This window comes from Nipponia nippon, unplaced genomic scaffold (genome assembly GCF_047370975.1).
Source record: "Nipponia nippon isolate SJK-2023a ecotype South Korea unplaced genomic scaffold, ASM4737097v1 scaffold_34, whole genome shotgun sequence".
In the NCBI taxonomy this organism is placed as follows: domain Eukaryota; kingdom Metazoa; phylum Chordata; class Aves; order Pelecaniformes; family Threskiornithidae; genus Nipponia; species Nipponia nippon.
In genome coordinates, this window is record NW_028262352.1 from 1,911,893 (window position 1) to 1,934,489 (window position 22,597).

The window sequence follows — 22,597 nt, forward strand, 5'->3', positions numbered from 1 at the left end:
AGGGGAACGGGGAATGGGGGTTGCAGTCAGTTCATCACTAATTGTTTCTGCCACTCCTTCCTCCTCAGGGGGAGGACTCCTCACACTCTTCCCCTGCTCCAGTGTGGGGTCCCACCGATGGGAGACAGTCCTCCATGAACTTCTCCAACGTGGATTCTTCCCATAGAATCATAGAATCGTTAAGGTTGTAAAAGACCCTTAAGATCATTGAGTCCAACGATTAACCTAACACTGCCAAGTCCACCACTAAACCATGTCCTCAAGCACCACATCTACCCGTCTTTTAAATACCTCCAGGGATGGGGACTCAACCACTTTCCTGGGCAGCCTGTTCCAGTGCCTGACTACCCTTTCGGTGAAGAAGTTTTTCCTAACATCCAACCTAAACCTCCCCTGGCGCAGCTTGAGGCCGTTTCCTCTTGTCCTATCACTTGTTACTTGGGAGAAGAGACTGACACCCACCTCACTGCAACCTCCTTTCAGGTAGTTGTAGAGAGCAATAAGGTCTCCCCTCAGCCTCCTCTTCTCCAGGCTAAACAACCCCAGCTCCCTCAGCCACTCCTCATAAGACTTGTGCTCTAGACCCTTCACCAACTTCGTTGCCCTTCTCTGGACACGCTCCAGCACCTCAATGTCCTTCTCATAGAGAGGGGCCCGAAAGTGAACACAGTACTCGAGGTGCGGCCTCACCAGTGCCAAGTACAAGGGGAACTACCACCTCCCTGGTCCTGCTGGCCACACTATTCCTGATACAAGCCAGGATGCCATTGGCCCTCTTGGCCACCTGAGCACACTGCTGGCTCATGTTCAGGCAGCTGTCGACCAACACCCCCAGGTCCTTTTCCGCCAGGCAGCTCTCCAGCCACTCCTCCCCAAGCCTGTAGCATTGCATGGGATTGTTGTGACCCAAGTGCAGGACTCGGCACTTAGCCTTGTTGAACCTCATACAGTAGGCCTCAGCCCATCAATCCAGGCTGTCCAGATCCCTCTGTAGAGCCTTCCTATCCTCCAGCAGATCAACGCTCCCGCCCAAGTTGGTGTCATCTGCAAACTTCCTGAGGGTGCACTCGATCCCCTCATCCAGATCATCAATGAAGATGTTGAACAGGACCGGCCCCAACACTGAGCCCTGGGGAACACCACTTGTGACCGGCCGCCAACTGGATTTGACTCCATTCACCACCACTCTCTGGGCTCGGCCGTCCAGCCAGTTTTTAACCCAGCAGAGAGTGCACTTATCCAAGCCATGAGCAGCCAGTTTCTCCAGGAGAATGCTGTGGGAGACAGTGTCAAAGGCCTTACTAAAGTCCAGGTAGACAACATCCACAGCCTTCCCCTCATCCACTAAGCGGGTCACCTTGTCATAGAAGGAGACCAGGTTAGTGAAACAGGAACTGCCTTTCATAAACCCATGCTGGCTGGGCCTGATCCCCCGATTGTCCCGCACATGCCGCATGATGGCACTCGAGATGATCCATGACCTTTCCTGGCACCGAGGTCAGGCTGACAGGCCTGTACTTCCCCGGATCCTCCTTCCGACCCTTCTTGTAGAGGGGTGTCACATTTGCTAGCTTCCAGTCATCTGGGACCTCCCCGGTTGACCAGGACTTCTGGTAAATGATGGAGAGTGGCTTGGCCAGCTCCTCTGCCAGCTCCCTCAGTATCCTTGGGTGGATTCCATCTGGCCCCATAGACTTGTGTGCATCCAGATGGAGGAGCAGGTATCTGACTGTTACCTCTTCAATTACTGGAGCTTCATTCTGCTTCTTGTCTCCATCTCCCAGCTCAGGGGCCTGAAAACCCTGAAGATGACCAGTCTGACTATTAAAGACTGAGTCAAAGAATGCATTAAGTACCTCAGCCTTCTCATCCTTTGGGGCAATGTTTCCCTCTGAATCCAACAAAGGATGGAGATTCTCCCTGGCCCTCCTTTTGTCGCTGATATATTTGTAAAAACATTTTTTGTTATCCTTCACTGCAGTGGCCAGTTTAAGTTCTAGCTGGGGCTACAGTTCTTCATAAGGTGATGAGAAAATAAAAACTAAATCTTAAAACACCTTCCCCCCACCCCTCCCTTCTTCCCAGGCTCAACTTTACTCCCAGTTTCTCTACCTCCTCCCCCCGAGCAGCGCAGGGGAACGGGGAATGGGGGTTGCAGTCAGTTCATCACTAATTGTTTCTGCCGCTCCTTCCTCCTCAGGGAGAGGACTCCTCACACTCTTCCCCTGCTCCAGTGTGGGGTCCCTCCCACAGGAGACAGTCCTCCACAAACTTCTCCAATGTGAGTCCTTCCCACAGGCTACAGTTCTTCACGAACTGCTCCAGCATGGGTCCTTTTCCACGGGGTGCAGTCCTTCAGGAAGAGACTGCTGCAGCATGGGTCCCCCACGGGTCCACAGGTCCTGCCAGCAAACCTGCTCCAGCGTGGGCTCCTCTCTCTCCATGGGTCCACAGGTCCTGCCAGGAGCCTGCTTCAGCATGGGCTTCCCATGGGGTCACAGCCTCCTTCGGGCATATCCACCTGTTCTGTCATGGGGTCCTCCACAGGCTGCAGGTGGATATCTGCTCCACTGTGGACCTCCATGGGCTGCAGGGGGACAGCCTGCCTCACCATGGTCTTCACCAGGGGCTGCAAGGGGAATCTCTGCTCTGGTGCCTGGAGCACCTCCTCCCCCTCCTTCTTCACTGACCTTGGTGTCTGCAGAGTTGTTCCTCTCACATATTCTCACTCCTCTCTCTGACTGCAAATGCGCAGGTTTGTTTCCCTCCCTTCTTCAATATGTTATCACAGAGGCACTACCAGCATTGCTGATTGGCTCGGCCTTGGCCAGTGGTGGTTCCGTCTTGGAGCTGGCTGGCATTGGCTCTATTGGACATAGGGGAAGCTTCTAGCAGCTTCTCACAGAAGCCACCCCTGTAGCCCCCCTGCTACCAAAACCTTGCCATGTAAACCCAATACATTAGAATCACAGAATGTTTGAGATTGGAAGGGAACTCTGGAATTCATCTGGTCCAACCCCCCTGCTCAACCTAGACCCGGTTGCTCAGGACTATGTCTAGACAGCTTTTGACTGTCTCCAAGGATGGAGATTCCACAACCGCTCTGGGCAACCTGTTCCAGTTCTCGGTCACCCTCACAGTGAAAAAAGGTTTTCTTATGTTCAGATGGAGCCTCCTGTGTTTCCGTTTGTGCCCATTGCCTCTTGTCCTGTCACTGGGCACCACTGAAAAGAGCCTGGCTCTGTCATCTTTGCACCCTCCCTTCAGGTATTTAAATACATTGATGAGATCCCCCCCTGAGCCTTCTGTTCTCTAGGCTGAACAGTCCCAGCTCTCTCAGCCTTTCCTCATATGTGAGGTGCTCCAGTCCCTTAATCATCTTTGTGGCCCTTTGCTGAACTCTCTCTAGTATGTCCATGTCTCTTGTACTGGGGGACCCAGAACTGTACATGGCATTCCAGGTGTGGCCTCACCAGTGCTGAGTAGAGGGGAAGGACCGCCTCCGTTGACCTGCTGGCAATACTTTGCCTAATACAGCCCAGGATACCATTAGCCGCCTTTGCTGCTGGCTCATGTTCAACTTGGTTTCCACCAGGACCCCCAGGTCCTTTTCTGCCAAGCTGCTTTCCAGCTGGGTGGCCCCCAGCATGTGCTGGTGCATAGGGTTGTTCCTCTTCAGGTGCAGGACTTCGCACTTCCCCTTTGTTGAACTGCACGAGACTCCTGCCTGCCCATTTCTCCAGCCTGTTGAGGTCCCTCTGGATGGCAACACAAGCCTCTGGCCTATCAGACACTCCTCCCAGTTTGGTGTCATCAGCAAACTTGCTGAGGGTACACTCTGCCCCATCATCCAGATCATTAATGAAGATGCTGAATAGGACTGGACCCAGTATATTGGTCCCTGGGGTACACCGCTAGTTACTGGCCTCCAACTAGACTTCGTGCCACTGATCACCACTCTCTGGACTCAGCCATTTGGCCGGTTTCCAACCCACCTTACTGTCTGTTCATCCAGTCCATACTTCATCAGCTTCTCTACGATGATCTTATGGGAGACAGTTTCGAAAGCCTTTCTCAAGTCAAGGTAGACAATATGTCCCCTCGTCTACCAAGCCAGTCATTTCATTGTAGAAGGTTGTCAGCTTGGTCAAGCATGACTTCCCCTTGGTGAAGCCATGCTGACTGCTCCCGATTACCTTCTTGTCCTTCATATGCCTGGAATGGTTTCCAGGATTAGCTGTTCCTTCACCTTCCCAGGGATCAAGGTGAGGCTGACTAGCCTATAGTTCCCTGGGTCCTCCTTCTTGCCTTTCTTGAAGACAGGAGTGACATTTGTTTTCCTCCAGTCCTCAGGCACTCCTCCCAATCTCCAGGATCATTCAAAGATACTTGAGAGTGGCCTCACACTTCCTAAATAATATTTTCCCCACTCCAAGGGCACCAACAAACAGCATTTTCTTAAAGGGGACTTTGAAGTCCCTTCAATGATGTCAGAATATCTATTGTTACATCATCCTCTTTCTGGGCAGGTGCTGAAGGGCTGCACATAGCAAGTTTGGCAGGCTTATTTCATCACTTTGTTCTCAACCTGTTGGCTTTACAAGTGGTTACAATTTTGTAGGATGACCTGGGAGGCAGTTTTCGAAGGGAGGAGGGAAGAATTTGAGTGGGGTAACTCTGGAACTGTAGTTCATGAAGAAAAATGCTTTTTATTCTAGACAACTTTGACTCTTCCCTGCATAAGTGTACAACCAGAGTGCTAGGTTGTGCTCTCACATCCAGCCTTGCGCTGAGACAGTGGTGAGGCTGTGCGAACTCAGGAATGGCTCTGAGAAGGACAGTGGACCTGACAGTCCTAATCCCATCTCCACTCTCCCTTTTGTCTTGAGGGGAAACTGATTATTCCAGTGCAGATTGCATCTCCCTTTTGCTAGCTCACTTTTGCTGGTCAGCAATGTGGGAAGAGTCTTGAGGTTTTCCCTTGCACCTTCTTGCTTCTCCTGCCTTTCTTTGGGAGAAGTACTGGACATGCAACTGGTACTTTTACCTTCCCACACACTGACCATAAGGCGGGGAGCCCAAATTTAGGCAGCAGCAGATGGATAATTTTCTTCCCGCTTCAGCTATAAATAGTCACAGTTTATATTAAAAAGAATCATTATTATTGTTTCTTCCTACTGAAATTTGTTTCAAAGATCGATTTCTTATCTGCTTGTTCTATCTTCCTCACACCTTCCTCAACTCTTTAGGACTTCAGCATGCATTTGACAGTGACTGGGAAGCTGGGAAAATCACTTACAACAATTATAAAAATGGATCCGACGATGCTGTTCTGGCTTACAAACTCTTGGTGCAAACAGGCAACCGAGCAAAGCCCATTGACATCAGCCAGGTACTGTATCAGAGTCCATACTGGTTTATACAGGAACGCACAATCCGTCAGGAGTTGGGGGAGATGCAAGGAGCATGCCATAGCCTCTTTTTTCATCTTGCTGAATTGAAATTCCTGAGTTGTACCTAATTGCGTAGCCTTGTTGCCTTTGCTTGAGCTACATGTTAGCTGCAGAGTCTGGCATGTGTTGAGAAGTATTTAAAATCAACACCAGGAATGCCTATCCTTGGTGATTATTGGCTGGCAAGCATTAAATGCTGTTCCTGTCTCATACACACACATGCAGTTTCCACTGCAATTGGTGTGAAAGATGCTACTCTGCATCCATAGGTAGATGGAGCCTGGTCCTATGCCAGATATACGGTCAATGTTAGCCTTGTTGCCCTAAGTGGCATCATTCCTGATTTGAATCAGATTTTTTTATAGGGCTGACCTTTGCTCAGCCTTCTGCTGTGGCTTTGAATCTAGTGTTTGCAATTATTTGGTTAGTTCCTACCAATTTATTCAAAACACACATTTTAAAGGAAGATGTTTACAAATGATAGTGACTGGAAGGGGACTGAAATAACTATATGCTGTACAATATTATTGTACTGCCATTACTAAATATAGATATACTGTAGTAGAACTGAGAATGACAGTTGGTTGAGCTGCCTAAATAAAATACATCTGAGCTTCTTTCATAAGGTTATCACAGCATATGACTGCATTTGCTGCTTTTTATTATCACATAGGTTGGTGAAACACACTAGGTTTGACTCCTTATGCCAAAATTTGATTTTAAACCTCTTAAGAAAAAATTCTGCAGTAACCTAGCTTCTCCTCTCCTAGAATCATCATTGACTCTTTGTGCTTTCAGGCAGAAAATAGTGTCTCTAGTGAGCTTCTCGGCAGATCTGCTTATTTTCTTTTTTAGCTGGCATTAAAGGTGACAGATTTATGGATTACATTGTTCAGTTACTATGGTGTGTAAAACACGTTGCTATATGGCAACATGCTGTCAGGTTTGAATGATGCTTCAGCTATGAATTTAGCAAAGGTAGGGAGCCAAAGAGAAAACCTTTAGTGAGATTTTGTTTAGCAGTGTGTACCACATACACTGCAGAACAAATGTGATTGGACTACAGCTGCTGATACAATTTCCTGTGCCTGGGAGGGAGAAAAGCATCGTGCATCCACAAGGGCTGAGTGCTGTACTATGCAATTCCAAAGACAGCTTGAAGACATACAGTTGTTACATATCCTGCGAATTAATTGAATCCAGATCCTTGGAATCTAGTTTGGGTGTGTGTGTGCTTTTTTTTTTAACTGCTGTCACTGTTGTTCTTCATTTCATTAAAAAGACCTGAAACTGGAGCCAAGCCAGAATTTTAAATAAACAAAGCAAAACAAAAAAAAACCAGTAATACTTTTAATCCAGAGTCCTCTGTCAGAACTCTAGCTGTGCAGTATTTGGCTGCAGAACCCTAGAAGTGTACCACTGCTGTTTACCCCACAGATACATTTGCCAACAGTGACCCAAATAACACAGTGCACTTGTCCACTTTTTTTGGCACTGGGCATTTTCTGAAATACATAGGTTATAGGAGACAAGTATGTCATGGTTTAACCCCAGTCGACAACCAAGCACCACACAGCCGCTCGCTCACCCTCCCCCCCTGGTGGGATGGAGGAGAGAATTGGAGGGGCAAAAGTAAGAAAACTCATGGGCTGAGATAAAAACAGTTTAATGAATGAAATAAAAAATAATAATAATAATAATAATAATAATAATAATAATAATAATAATAATGATAATGATAATAATGTAATGAAAAGGAAAACAACAAAAAGAGAGAGAGAAACAAAACCCAGGAAAAACAAGTGATATAACCGCTCACCACCCTCCAACCGATGCCCAGCCAGTCCCTGAGCAGCGATCGCTGCCCCCAACCAACTCCCCCCAGTTTGTATACTGAGCATGTCGTCATATGGTATAAAATATCCCTTTGGCCAGTTTGGGTCATCTGTCCTGGCTATGCTCCCTCTCAGCTTCTTGTGCACCTCCTCCCCGTCAGAGCATGGGAAGCTGAAAAGTCCTTGACTAGTATAAACACTACTTAGCAACAACTAAAACATCAGTGTGTTATCACATTATTCTCATGCTAAATAACCCAAACGCAGCACTATACCAGCTACTAGGAGGAAAATTAACTCTATCCCAGCCGAAACCAGGACAAAGTGTTAGAAAAATTTATACAGATGTTTTATTTTTATAGATCTCCTCCATTTACTGGGTGGCATTTCCTTCAATGTTAACAACAGAGGTTAACTGCACACAGGCATGTATAGGGACTCTTGCCAAGTTTTTTTCCCCTTCTTTAAAATATGTTTCTCCAATTTAGTTGGTTTTCACCCTCAGCTACAGACAGCCTTTTGGAATTCATATTTGATTGGTTCAGTCTATTCTGGAACCATCTGCTGATTTAGTGGTTATGATAAATATTATATATATATTAGTTTATAAATAACCACTTTCCACTGCCACTGCAATTATTTAGATTTTTCTTCATTGTCAAACAATAGTTTGCTGGTAAGTCACTTCAAGTGAGAGTTCATGCTGTTTGTCTTTTTCTTCCCCCCCCATATGTGTATGTTGCATCTCTAGGCTTTTTGTCATAAGCTTTGCAGCAAGAGCCCTGAAATCAAAACTCATTCTGAATGGCTTCTAATCTTTCCATTTTGCAGTTGACTAAACAGCGTTTGGTGGATGCAGATGGAATCATTAACCCAAATGCTTTCTACATCTACCTGACAGCCTGGGTTAGCAATGACCCTGTGGCCTATGCTGCTTCACAAGCCAATATCCGGCCTCACCGCCCAGAATGGGTCCATGACAAAGCAGACTATATGCTAGAAACAAGGCTGAGAAGTAAGTAACATTTCATCTTAATGTCTTACAGTTTATATAGGTGCTCTCACTCCTTCCTTCAAGGCCTAGTAACTATATAGTTGGGTGATGCTGTATAGGGTTCAGAAGCATAAACAGAACAATATATTGTGTTACTCCGTAGCCTCAGGAGACAAATACAGTTGTGGAATCTAGTGTAATCTGGCACCACCGAAGGGTTTTATGATGTTGAAAAATGAGTTTTATAACAGTTTCTAGCAAAGCTCTAAAAACTTATAATAAGCATTGCTTTTTAATGTCACCTTATAGTTCCGTATGTGAGAGAAACCTGGAGATTGCATGAAATCCCTGAATTTCATCACTGAGATTACATCATATTTATCCTCAATTTTTAATATGTAAGGAAATTTTATCAAGTTAGCTCATATGTATAAGCTACCAACACCAATATGGTACAAGAACTATTTAGGGGAGCAGTTTGTGTGAGTGGGTGTTCTCCTTCTGTCCCTCCCACTCTGTGCTGTTCACTGTTTTGCATCCTGAGCAGTAATGCTGGTTCGCCTTGCTTTGCTTCAGCTTTGAATTTATTGGGAGGATTGCTAGTTGGACACCAGTGGGGAATGGGAGAGGACGTGGGGGAGGACTGGCGCTCTTTTTCAAGAGTGTGCTTGGGTAACAAGCTAGCTGTGCTTCAGTGTATCCAAACCCTGGGGCAGGTATTCAATAAAAGGCTGGTGAAGGTTAAGGATGAGAGGAAACGGCCTCAAGCTGTGCCAGGGGAAGTTTCGGTTGGATATTAGGAAAAACTTCTTCACCAAAAGGGTAGTCAGGCATTGGAACAGACTGCCCAGGGAAGTGGTTGAGTCTCCATCCCTGGAGGTATTCAGAAGAAGGGTAGACGTGGTGCTTGAGGACATGGTTTAGTGGTGGACTTGGCAGTGATAGGTTAACGGTTGGACTCGATGATCTTAAGGGACTTTTCCAACCTTAATGATTCTATGATTCTATGAAATGCATATATTGAAATATACCTGTAGTTGTTAAATTATATAGAATTGTTTGGGGACTTGATATAGGCTGTGTTCATCCCAAATATAGTAATCTCCTGTATTTAGAATTTTTAAAGTGTCAGTTGTTCCAAAGATGCAAAATTTATATTCAACACTTTTAAGCATTTTGCTATAGAGAACAAGTGTCTTGTTAATCATGCTCTCTATGTATCTCCTTCTTCCCAAACACATTAAAACATTGCTATCCTTTTCCTAGTTCCAGCAGCTGAGCCCATAGAATATGCTCAGTTTCCTTTCTACCTCAATGGATTGCGTGAAACTTCTGACTTTGTGGAAGCTATCAAGAAAGTGAGAGCTATCTGTAATAACTATGCCGGCCTGGGGATTGCCAGCTACCCAAATGGTTATCCATTTCTATTTTGGGAGCAGTATATTGGGCTTCGTCACTGGCTCCTCTTATCCATTAGTGTGGTTTTGGCTTGCACGTTTCTGGTGTGTGCCCTCTTCCTCCTGAACCCTTGGACATCTGGCATCATTGTAAGTTTATTATAAGGGTCTTTGTTGAAGTCAAATTCCTTTCAGCATAGCTCTTGCTGTAGTCAGGAAGGTTTTGTTTATGTCTGGGCCTCTAATGGAGTATGTATATTGGATCATTCATTATGTATTTATTCAACTTGAGGGGGTAGAGTTCATGCTAAAGGTACAAACCTTAATAACCTTAATCCTTTGGCCACCTTTTTGCAGCTTTAAAGGTTTCTTATAAGGATATGTGAACTTTTGCCCTTGTTCAGATGCACATTAACATGAGAAATAAAGACACAGAGGAAAATTAAGAATGTTATTAAAGTTATTTCTATTTAGTTTTTCCTTCCTCCCTTTTATCAGACAATGTTATTTTTTAAGGCAGTTGCTTGTGACTAACTTGCCTGTAAATTTGCCCACTGATTTCTGAATGCAGTCTTTCTGGAAAGACTGAAATGTTTAGGTTGTACAGTACACACTGAGAGTGTAACAACTGGGCTATTGAGGAGAAAGAGTTAAAAAACTATAAATTGAAGAGAATACTCCTCCATGCTTTCTGCAAGGCACCATAAGCCTCATAGTAAACATTCAAGTTAACTGGATGATGATGCTCCTATGTTTAAATTCCATAAACTGTTGTATGGTTTATAAAATGCCAGAGGTAGAAAAGTGTAAAACAGTTACTAGTTTCTGTAATATATGTTTATATGGCAAGTATGTTAAAAGGTAAATGTTTAGTCTATAATATTTTTCGTAGCACTTAATCAAGCAATTTATGCTATTTTTCTTGATTCATTTTTTCTTGATTCATTTTTTTTCTTGATTTATTAGCTTATTTATTATAGTGCATACTTTTTTCCCTTGGAAAGATGGCTTATTTTCAGAGTCTGCCATTGCTTTTATAAGTTTGCCTCTTTTTTCCCTGCTTGGCTTTAGAAACTTTGAAGTCGATTCCACAGATTTCCTCCCCTCCCTTATTATTTTTTACAAGGTAGATGAAAGAAAAACAAAAGCTTTCCCTTAGATTTAACTATTTGCGTTGTCCATGTCAATCCCTCCAAGTATCTTTAAAGCTCAAAGGCCCTCTGTAACCTGAGACTCATCAGCTAATTATGACATTCACTTTCTTCTGGGCTTTAAACCTATTCTGGAGTCCTCCTCACTTACATTTGGAGTACTACAAAAAGAATTCCAATGCAGTTATTTGAAAGTTAGTTTTTCTAGAAGGATTGTCAGAGAAACAGGTGAAAAAGACAAAATTTATCTTCCAGTGGATATCCATGAGAAGGAAGAAAAAAATTATTTTTCAAATCACATATTGATAAATTGTTACCAATAGAAAAGTGATGCTTGATCTGTTAACTGGTTCTTGGGATAATAATTTAAACTGACTCTTCAGAGGGTCATTGCCATTGAGCACAATGAAACAAGGAAAAATGGCTTGTCTATGGGGATAAGAGAAGGACTGATCTGAGGAATATATTTTATAGTCCCCATGTTGTTTTGAAATATCCTTCCTCTTAGTTTGTCTAGAGTATAAGAAGTTACTAATGGCTGTTTGAAATCATCTAGGTGGTGGTGCTGGCTCTGATGACTGTGGAGCTGTTTGGCATGATGGGTCTAATTGGAATAAAGCTGAGTGCAGTGCCTGTGGTTATCCTGGTTGCTTCTGTTGGCATTGGTGTGGAATTCACTGTTCATATTGCTTTGGTATGTAAAACCAGAAAGCATTTTCAAAATATTGTAAAATAAAATGGTGACTGTTATGATTCCAAATCCTTACTTAGACTCCTGAGTCAGTGACATGACTCTCAGAAGAGTGTCAGTCATAAACCTCACACAAAGTTTTGTGTGCCATTTGGATTGTCATGGTAGAGTACATCTGATCTGATGAATTAGTTCCTAACTATTGAGTCAGTCTCCTAGAAGATAAGAGGGAATACATAACAGTATTTTAGTATTTAATAATGCTTTTTGAAGACTGTGATTAAGATCATGGGTAAACATGGTATCTAGTTGTGTGAGCCATAAAAATACATAGACAAAGCAGAGCTCTTAATATTCATTATTTTAGGACACACTCTCCCACTCATTATCTGCAGCCTCGCTGTTGTTGACTCTCAGTGCTATGTAGCTGTTTATGCCCTCTTGTATGTAGATTCTGTATCTTGCAGTAAAGAAACCTTTGAAGGGAGATATTCAAAATCATATAATGTCATTTAATCTCTCTGGACCACTAAAATTTGAATGATTTTAATTCTTCATGTGGAGAATCTCCACCTTCTTTTCAAAACCCATCAGGTATTAACAATGGGCTCAAATGTGCAATCTATAGGGAAATAGTTTTCCAATGTAATAAAGAGAAGCAGAGGGGAAAAAATGTATGAATGTTTTATATAAACATTTTCAACATTTTCAGTTAGGTGTCCAAATCTAGAGAGCACCTAATCATCCAACTTAATCAACCTGATGTACAGAAGTGCAGAGAAATGACAGTTCTCTTGCAAGGGAGCAGTTGTGGATGCTCGTTATGCAAAACTCATCATGCTTTATTTGGTGACCAAGACTGGAGTAAATGGCTATTTCTCTGTGTTCACATTTGACAGTGGCAGTGCTGATCTATGCAATGTTAAGGATAAGCTTAGACAAAGGCCTGATTTCTATTTTCTGCCGATTAAGCAATTTTGATAATAAGTTGAGTTCTTAGATATTTTCTTAGAAATTGGGGAATTTCAGAATTTAAATGTTTATATATTACAAATGAAAAGCTACCCAAGTTTTAAAATATTTTCCATTTACCTGTTCTTAGCAGTGTTAGATCTCAGAACTCTCAGCATTACATACAGAAAGGCCTCTTCACGTACTCAGCATAAATCATTTTCCTATAAGACTATTCTAATCCATTTTTTAGAAGAATGTTATTTTAAGAATATCATTGTCTTCATGGATTTGAATCTTACTGTATTAAAAAGAAAGAATGAGTGAGTCTGGTAAATATAATATAATCTCAGGAAAAAGATGTTTGTAGTCTACTATAATCTCTTCTTTATTGGTACCATAGCAATCAAAAAAAAATGAAAGGAAGGGGCTGGAAAATGGGGCAAGAGATGGAGAGAAATTGGATGGGGATTTAATAGACCTTAGAATCAACAGGAGGACTGGTAGACTATGGAGAGGATCTGTTGACAGTGAAAAGGAGCTGAGAACTAAAGGGGACCCTAGAACACTGGAGATATAGCCAAATATTGGGAACACAGAATCATAGAATCATAGGAATCTAGTCTCATAACATGAGAAGCCCGGTGTTTGGTGCCATGAGTGCCTCAGGACCAGCCTACTGCCAGCCTATCACTACTGTGACAGCTTCAGTGACTGTTGCTGTCCACCCTGTCGTGCACAACCACAGCTCTTGGGGAGGGAGCTTTCCGTCCTACAAAGGATACTATGAAGCTGACCATGGGCCATTTGAGGACCCCCACGTGCCTTTTGATGTGTGGTATGAAAGAAGAAATTCTAAAGTAGAAGTTATAGAACTGCAAGATGTTGAATGTGAAGAAAGGATACCTGGCAACAACTCAGAATAAGGTAGATCTGTCTCCTGTAGCCAGTAGATTTGCCTTTCTTGGGTAATGCTGTGATCAGAACAAAGGGGAAAGATAAGAATTCTCTGAAGTACCTTTCCTTCAGGTAGGTTTACTTCTTAGTCCCTGATCATCTGGAATCTCCTGACCATGAATATAGTACATTTTGCACTAGAAGTTAGGTTGAATAAGGTAGTGCTTGCCAGTGCTAAGAAGTTACAATGATCCAAACATAAACTACTCCAAGAGCCTTGCAAAGTGGGTGAGTACATATTATGATCCCAGTTTACCAGAAGAGGAAAATGAAGCAGAGGTGTTATGTAGCCCGTTCAAAGCCGTGTGATTGCATTTCCTGTTGATAGATCATAGAATCATAGAACGGTTTGGGTTGGAAGGGACCTTCAAAGATCATCTAGTTCCAACTCCCCTGCCATGGGCAGGGACATCTTTCACTAGATCAGGTTGCTCAAAGCCCATTCCAACCTGACCTTGAACACTTCCAGGGATGGGGCATCCACAACTTCTCTGGGCAACCTGTTCCAGTGTCTCAGCACCCTCATCGTAAAGCATTTATTCCTTATATCCAATCCAAATCTGCCCTCTTTCAGTTTAAAACCGTTGCCCCTTGTCCTGTCACTACAGGCCCTGGTACAAAGTCTGTCCCCGTCTTTATTATAAACCCCCTTTATATATTGAAAGGCCACAATAAGGTCTCCCCAGAGCCTTCTCTTCTCCAGGCTGAACAACCCCAACTCTCTCAGCCTTTCCTCATAGGAGAGGCGTTCCAGCCCTCTGACTATTTTCATGGTCCTCCTCTGGACCCGCTCTAACAGGTCCATGTCTTTCTTGTGCTGGGGACTCCAGCAGGGCTGCTCTCAATCCATTCATCCCCCAGTCTGTATTAATATTGGTGATTGCCCCGACCCAGGGGCAGGACCTTGCACTTGGCCTTGTTGAACTTCATGAGGTTCACACTGGCCCACTCCTCAAGCCTGTCAAGGTCCCCTCTGGATGGCATCCCTTGCCTCAAGCATATCAGCTGCACCACTCAGCTTGGTGTCATCCGCAAACTTGCTGAGGGTCCACTCAATCCCACTATCTGTGTAATTAATTAATAAAGATATTGAACAGTACTGGTCCCAATACGGACTCTTGAGGGTCACCGCTTGTTACTGATCTCCATTTGGACATTGAGCCATTGACTGTACCTCTTTGGACGCAGCCATCCAGCCAATTCCTTATTGACCGAACGGTTCATCCATCAAACCCATATCTCTCTAAGTTAGCAACAAGGATGTCGTGGGGGACCATGTCAAAGGCCTTACAGAAGTCAAGATAGATGAGATCAGTTGCTCTTCGCTTATCCACCAAGGCAGTTACTCCATTGTAGAAGGCCACTAGATTAGTCTGGCACAATTTGCCCTTGGTGAAGCCATGTTGGCTGTCCCGAATCACCTCCCTGTCATCCATAGTCTTTGAAATAGCTTCCAGGAGGATCTGTTCCATGATTTTACTGGGCACAGAGATAAGTCTGACTGGTTGGTAGTTCCCAGGGTCTTCCTTTCTACCCTTTTTAAAAATGGGCGTGATGTTTCCCTTTTTCCAGTCACTGGGGACTTTACCTGACTGCCACGACTTTTCAGATATGATGGAGCGTGTCTTAGCAACTATATCAGCCAATTGCCTCTAGACCCTGGGATGCATCTCATCGGGTCCCCATGGACTCATGTATGTTCAGGTTCTTCAGGTGGTCTCGATCCTGATCTCCTACAATGGGTGGGTCTTCATTCCCCCAGTCCCTGCCTTCAGATTCAGGGACTCAAGAGATGTGGGAAGAGACATTACCATTGAAAACTGAAGCAAAAAAGTTGTTGAGTACCTCAGCCTTCTCCATGTAGGTTGTCACCAGTTCCCCTGTCCTATTTATCAGGGGGGGATACAATTTATTTTGCCTTCCTTTTCTGAATAACGTACCTGTAGAAGCCCTTATTATTTTTCTTCACATCCTTTCCAAATTTAGCTCCAGCTGTGCCTTAGCTTTCCTGATCGTATCCCTACACATCTGGGCAGCGTCCCTATATTCCTCCCAGGATGCGTGCCCCCGCTTCCACTGCCTATGCATTTCCCTCTTGTGTTTCAGCTTGACCATGAGGTCCTTACTCAACCATGATGGTCTCCTGCCTTCCTTGCCTGATGTCTTGCACATGGGAATTGATAGTTCTTCTGCTCTAAGAAAAACGTCTTTAAATAGCTGCCAGCTCGGTTCAGCTCTTTTATCCCTGAGGGCAGTTTCCCAGAGGGTCCCATCCACCAGTCCTTTGAACAACTGAAAAAAATACAAATGTTCATTAAAGTTTAAGAAAAAAGAAATAAATCATTCTAGTTATCCCCACTCACTGTGCTGGGAAGGTCTGTGGGCAAAGATAGACTCCCTGAAGCCACTGGAGAAATACACCTTCCCATCAAAGAATTTGCAGCTGCTGTTCAGGCACTGTATTTAAAGAAAAGCCCCACCATCACTGTGTTTAAAAATCGAATGTTGGTTGTGTGTGTTTGGCTCTGAATACATATTTGATCATCTACCTGCTCTAAAAACCAGCTTGGAGAAGGGCAGAAAAAAGATGGAGAAAGACAAAGAGAGAGAGAATGAGAACTTTTGTTCTCGTATTTTAAATTAAGGTTCTCCATTCTTAGGGTTTGTTTTCAACCAGAACACAGAGATTGTAGTATTTTTCCAGGCCCTTCACCTGCAGCAATCCATCTTTAGTTTAAAAATAACGACAAAAAAGCTAAATTAGTTTCACAAAGGGATTCCAGTTTAGCTGTTTTAGTTAAAAGTGCCAATGCAGCGTGGGAAAAAACAAGCAAAACAACAGAGAAAAAAACATACCAGGTTTTAAGTGTCATTCATTACAGTCCTGGATCCAACAGAAAGTCATTTATATTTAATAAGTGAAAATATAAGATTTTTTTTTAATCCTTCCATTTGATTTTTCTCACTTATTATTAACTTCTTTCCTGCCATCAAAATAAGGTGACAGAGGATACTGCTTTGAATGTTATAAGGCCACAGATGAGCTGTGGCTTACCAACAAAAAAACTAGATTATTTAGCTCCTAATGCCACTCATAGTTAACAGTATCAATATCAAATCAAGGCATATGCTCATTGACTTTCTATAACCACCAGCACCTTTTGAAGTGAAAAAGGAATGGTTATAGTGTTTGCACTTACTTGGCACCGTTTATGAAAAAATATCAAAATACTTTTGTAAACAGTAATTAAGCCTCGCAACTATCCTGGGAGGTAGGTAAGTACAGTTATACCCATTTTACAGATTGAGAAACTGAGGCACAGGGCAGTTATGTGACTTGACCAAAATCACGTGTACCAAGTCATTAATAGAGTGGGAACCTGAACCACATTACCAAACCCTGACTTCCTCTCTTCTATTTTATCTCGGCCCTTTGATGATGGTAGTCTATGGTACATGTTGGTAAACACCAATGCAGTTTTCACTAGTGCCTACTAACAGGGAAAGCCAGACTCACACCAGCATCAGTGGGTTTATAAGCCCATTAAGGGTTACCATACAGTAAAAGAGAAACTACGGTACACTGGGAACATACACACACTGACATGCACATTTCCAGATGCACACATCAATACACAGCAAAACAAAACCTGCACACAGCTAAACCTATTTAAGTCTCCAAGATTAATATGCTTTTCTTCATATCTGCATATTTTAAAAAATTATCATGCACAGCGTGTTTGAAAGTTAACAGTAACATTTCAAACTACCACAGGGTTGTGATATGCAAATTTAAAATATTTTAAACATGTACCTTTACAGAAAAAATCCTATTACATAAGCAATATTCGCATAGAATTATACAAGTAAATCATACAATATTTAAGCAGCAGCAACTTATGCTGAAATTTAGAACTATATTAAGTTTACTTGTGGCAAAGAGATCAATATACAATAAGTACAGAGCAAAACCAATATTGTCCCCACTCTATTAACTGGAGGCAAATGACTCCAGATTATACTACTTTACGATGTTCTTTTGTATATTACATATGTGTACATCTTTAAATATTTATAGAAATATTTAACAAAATAATACAATAAGTTACAGTAACAGTGAATTGTTGTCCTGATGCAGCATGTCCTTTTCCACAACTTTGAGCAGTTCTTCTCTTCAAGCAGTTCTGGAAATACAATTTTCCATCTTTGGCCTCTTCTTTGCTTCAGTTATTACCCTTTACAAATACAGAGGAAAAAAATACAAATATTCATTAAAGCTCAAGGAAAAAAAAAACAAATCAAGCTAAGCTCATTTCATGATTCTTGTGGTTACAGTTAGCAGTCAGGCAACGTGGACTCTTTTTCCATTAGTCATAGACTTCTTCGTAAAGAAATCCTGATGCCAATTAAAAAAATGTGGATGCCTTGATTTCCGAATGCCACAAATTCAGTCAAAACCAATGGACACTTCAAAGAGAAAAAAGCTGTATCTGATACTGGACACAGTTAACATTCTCATATTAGCCTGCTGTTCATCTTGGAAAATCTGAGCCCGAACATTTCCTTATTCTGAGGATGCTATTACTTACCATAGACTTTGAGTATAAATGCATTCAGGTTTATTTGCACTTTGAGATGTTTGGAGAGAAGTTTTATAAATCAGAAGGTGATTTTATCAGGAATCATCAAAAAAATTCCATCAAAATTCTGCATATATATGTGTGTGTATGTGCATGTGTGTGTGTAAAATATTTCCGCAACCAAAATAAAATGGCTTGCTTTGGTCAAACTAGTGTCTGCCACTGAAAAGCTGTGAAAAGCAGAGCAAGAAAATAGGGACCAAGAGCTAAGTAAGGATTTAACACTTCTGTTTTTTTCCCCCAAATGAGGAAAAAAAAAGGAGTTAGAATAATTAAATTGGTTTTCAACCACAAGCCCCAAAAAGCTTTAACCTCAATTTATTCCTCCCCTTCAAAGCATTCCCCATAAAATTAATGGATTTTTTTCAAGAAAACAAACAGCTTTAGTCTTCCCCAAACATCTAAAATATCCCATCTGTTCTGAACAGCACTACATCCTGTAACTTTCTGTTGCTAGCCTAAGGAGAGATAATGATTAAAGTTTCAAATCGCACAAATTCTTGGATGAACCAGCAGAATATTATTTCACAGGAACATATTAAATGCCCTGTTAAGTCAGCTTTGACCTATATGAATCTGTGATAGCCACTGCAACTGCCCCTGGCAAAACAGAGTGCTTGGCCCAGGGACTCCTCCAATCTGGGAGCTTGCTGGGCAGATCTCCAAATACAGCGTCGCATCCCCAAAGTGCAGGGGACACCCCACAACGCAACACCGCACTAGGCAAAGTGGAGCTTTCCCATCTCTCTCACTCAGCCCGTCCCCCAGAGGGATTCAGTCCTCACTATGGACTTCAAATTCTTTTGATGAGTTTTATTCGAAAAAGGACAATTCTTGAAGTAACTGGCAATTTTACACTTTCACTGTCATTGCTGTGTGATGTTTTAGAAGATAGCCTGATTCAGTGATCAGAGCACAGGGAAACAACTGAAAGTTCGCTTTGCTAAGGTTTAGGGTGTTGACTATACTTTTCGCCTGGCCTATATCCCTCGAGATCATGAATTCCACCAGGGCATGATCACTGCAGCCCGGGCTACCTACCAATCTTGACCTCTCCAATAAGTTCCTCTGCGTTGGTGAGCAACAGGCCCAGTAATGCATCTCCTCTGGTTGGACTTTCTATCACCTGGATTAGGAAGTTATCCTCAATGCACTCCAAGAGTCTCCTAGACTGCTTGCAGCTTGCTGTGCCACTTTTCCAGCGGATGTCAGGGTGGTTGAAGTCCCCCAGCAGGATCAGAGCCTGTGAGCATGATGCTTCCTGTAGTTGAAGCAAGAACGCTTCATCAACATCCTCCCCTTGATCAGGTGGCCTGTAGCAAACACCAGCCACGAGATTTCCTTTGTTGGCTTGGTCTCTAATTTTCACCCATAAGCTCTCGACCTGTGTACTGCTGTTTTTCAAAGATGGCTTTGTGCAATCAACCCATTTTTTTTACATAGAGCGCCCCCCCCCCCCCCCCCCTTCCTTGCCTGGCCCTCCTGAACAGTTTATAGCTATCGATTGCAGCGCTCCAATCATGTGATTCATCCCACCAAGTTTCAGTGATAGCGATCAGATCGTAGCTTTCCAACTGCACAGTGGCTTCCCGCTCCTCCTGTTTCTTACCCATGCTGCGTGCATGGTATAGCGACACTTCAGTTGGACTGTCGACCGTCTCACCTTTTTGGAGGAACCTTTTTGGAGGGTTGGGAGGGCATTCCTCAGTACTCTGGTAGGTGCGCTCATCCACCCTGTTGCTTGTGAGTACACAAGTGTCACGGCTTTGGACCCCCACCCCCAAGTTCCTTAGTTTAAAGTGCGATTCACTAAGTCAGACAATCTGCCAGCAAAGATTCTCCTTCCTCGTCTAGATAGGTAGATCCCATCTCTCCCCAATAGGCTGTATTCATCGAAGAACGTCCCGTGATCATAGAAGCCAAAGCCCTGGCAACGACACCGGCCACGAAGCCAGGTGTTAATCTGCATGATGCGTCGACTTCTGCCCACACCCCTATCCCTGACTCGCAAGATAGAGAAGAAGATCACTTGGGCCCCTGTCCCCTTCACTTGTGCCCCCAGGGCTCTGAAGTCCTGCTTGATCTTTCCCAGGTTATGCTTTACCGTGTCATTGGTGCCCACATGGAAAAGAAGTAGGGGATAGTAGTCTGCGCTTTTAACCAGTTGTGGCAGTCTCTCTGTGACATCCTGGATCTTGGCTCCTGGCAAGCAGCAAACTTCCCTTGACTGTATATCAGGCCGGCAGATGGGTGTGCCTCGGTGCCTCTCAGCAGAGTAGCCTACTACTAGCACTTGCCGCTTCCTTTTGCAGTTTTTAGTGTGTGCAACTGGTGAGGTTTCTCCCTGTGAGTCTTGTTCATTGGCTTCACCCACTGCCAAGAGTTTGTATCTGTTGCTGGTTGGTACATACAAGGAAATGGGGGGGGGGGGGGGGGGGGGGGAAGTGATATCCTGTTGCCACGAGTCACCAGAGACCACGACGCCTCCTTCTCCAAGGTGCTGTCTGTTCGCTGTTGACACTCTTTGTCTGGTAGTCCTTGGAGGTCAGTGTCACGGGGCCCTAGTATTTCTTCTTGCAAAGTCTCGAATAATTATCTATTTCTTGTTCCCCCTCCCTAATACAGTGTAACCTGCTGACTTCCTCCTCCCGCTGCCTGAGTGACTCCACCAGAGCACACCTTGCACAGGTGGAGCTTGCACCCTCCTCCACCCAGGAGTGTGGGGTACAGACTTTACAGCCCTCCACCTGGACAGCAGCTTCCCTGATAGGAAGCTCTGTCTGGGTGGCTGCCTCCACTCGTCCCAGGCTAGCCTGGCTAGGTAGATGGTTCCCGGCTGCTGCAGAGCGCAGACCTCGCCGGGTCTCTGCCACCATGCTTCCGACGATCCCAAAGCACTGCCTAATAAGCCCTTCTAATTCCCTGGAGACCTCAAGCTGCTGGGTAGGTTTGCACAGCCAACAGCTAGCTGGGGTGACTGTCGGGGCCGCAGCCGAAGCCTGCGGGTGAGCAGAGCAGGCAGCAGCCTGACAACCACCCTTCTCACGAGCCCTTCCATGCAAACTTCCACACTGCTCCTCTCAGATGATGCTCCTTGTTTGCATGCCCTGTTTGCGGCGCTCCTGGTTGCTGGAGCTCCCTAGGGGCTGGTTATATGTGGCTTCCCAAGGTTTGAACTGGCCGCGGGGACAGCCAGCACCACCCGGCATCTACACGTTGTAGATGAGGTACAGAGTTGGGCATATATAGTGCTGCTAGCTAGTGTGCTATATAGTTGGGCGTAGTATAGTGCTGCCAGGTTTGAAGTAGAAAAAGTTGCAAAAACATTCATCTTGAGTGAAATAGGAATATAAAAAAGCAGCACACGACTTAGTAGTGTTACTTTATACTGGTCCTGTTGAATACACTGGCAACTTTCCATCAGCTGAGTGCTTACTGTGTATAATATCTGATAGCGTGGATCCTCAGACCTGTGAGGAGAAATGCACTGTATCAGCGGACACTTCTGTGTAAAGTGACAGAAAGACCTGATCCACTAGTAAATGCTACAGTGGATGTGACTGTGTGAGTGAGCAAAAGTTGCAAGTCCTTGGTCTGTTCCAAGTGTATTCAGGAAAACCCGAATCAGTATTGGCTAGTTTTACAGCAAACTTCCCATGACAGTCATGGAAGCTATCCCCTCATGAGAGTGACAAGAATAGCCCTATAATTTTTACACCTGAAGTGCTTTTACCATAAAATGAATTCTTTGCGTGTGGAAACGAGCAAACCAAGAAAGAAATGAAAAGCCTACCAGTGCAGGCAGGCATTGTTTCCAAAATTATTACTATGGCTCTGACTCTGTAATCAATGCTTACTCTGGTCATGTGACTTCAGCAGCAGCTATATGGTATGACTGCAGGATCAGACCTTGTCTTGAAGTCTAGCCAGCTATAGAGATATTTTAATGGACTGTAAATTGAAGTAATTAACTGGTGAAAAACTGCATACTAAGAGAGAGGCTGTTTGAAAGGCTGTACGTCTCTCTCTAATGAAATGGATTTCATTGTTTTACAGGCATTTTTAACTGCCGTAGGAGACAAGAACCGTAGGGCTGTCCTTGCATTGGAACATATGTTTGCACCAGTGTTGGATGGAGCTGTGTCCACTCTGTTTGGAGTGTTGATGCTCGTAGGATCAGAGTTTGATTTTATTGTCAGGTAAAGCATTTGTGTGTCTTGACTTCTTTTTTTTTTTAGTAAAAATAAGTATGCTTTTAATATTTAGTCATTTCAGTGTATCTGTCATTTTATTACTATGTATGGTGTGTCAAGCATGCTTACGTCATGGTCCTGTTTCCCCTATGTTTTATTAACTCCTTGTCACATGCTAGACATAGTAGTATTTTGATTGCTGGTATTCAAATCTGTTCCAGGAAAATCTGACTCCCAGCATGAAAGGAAACAAAAATGGCCCTCTTTAGCAAAGTTTGCTAATTCTGGAATTAAGTCAGTTTGAAGCAGCTAGTATTGTCCAATATTAGCTGGAT

General features: G+C 43.6%; 1 protein-coding gene and 1 long non-coding RNA gene across 9 annotated transcripts in view; one reads left to right on the forward strand and one right to left on the reverse strand.

Annotated features, from left to right (window-relative positions):
* LOC104022796 (protein patched homolog 1-like) overlaps nt 1-22,597 on the forward strand; it is a 98,098-nt gene that overhangs the window by 58,236 nt on the left and 17,265 nt on the right. For all 7 annotated transcript variants that reach the window (XR_015707698.1, XR_015707697.1, XR_015707699.1 and 4 more), the window contains 5 exons: nt 5,250-5,392; nt 8,120-8,303; nt 9,549-9,829; nt 11,387-11,524; nt 22,126-22,268. Coding sequence is in view for 3 of the 7 variants with exons in the window: in XM_087770938.1 (XP_087627064.1) it covers nt 5,250-5,392; nt 8,120-8,303; nt 9,549-9,829; nt 11,387-11,524; nt 22,126-22,268 (889 nt within the window). In the remaining 4 variants the exon portion in view is untranslated. The remainder of the gene's footprint in view (nt 1-5,249; nt 5,393-8,119; nt 8,304-9,548; nt 9,830-11,386; nt 11,525-22,125; nt 22,269-22,597) is intronic.
* On the reverse strand, nt 14,704-20,517 carry LOC148054092 (uncharacterized). 2 transcript variants are annotated; one of them, XR_015707704.1, is made up of 3 exons: nt 19,111-19,518; nt 17,539-17,664; nt 14,704-15,721 (listed from the first exon to the last, which is right to left on the reverse strand). It is a non-coding gene; the product is annotated as an uncharacterized LOC148054092 (long non-coding RNA). The 2 variants fall into 2 exon arrangements; XR_015707705.1 differs by lacking the exon at nt 14,704-15,721 and adding an exon at nt 20,174-20,517 and having other exon boundaries at nt 17,306-17,664; nt 19,111-19,330.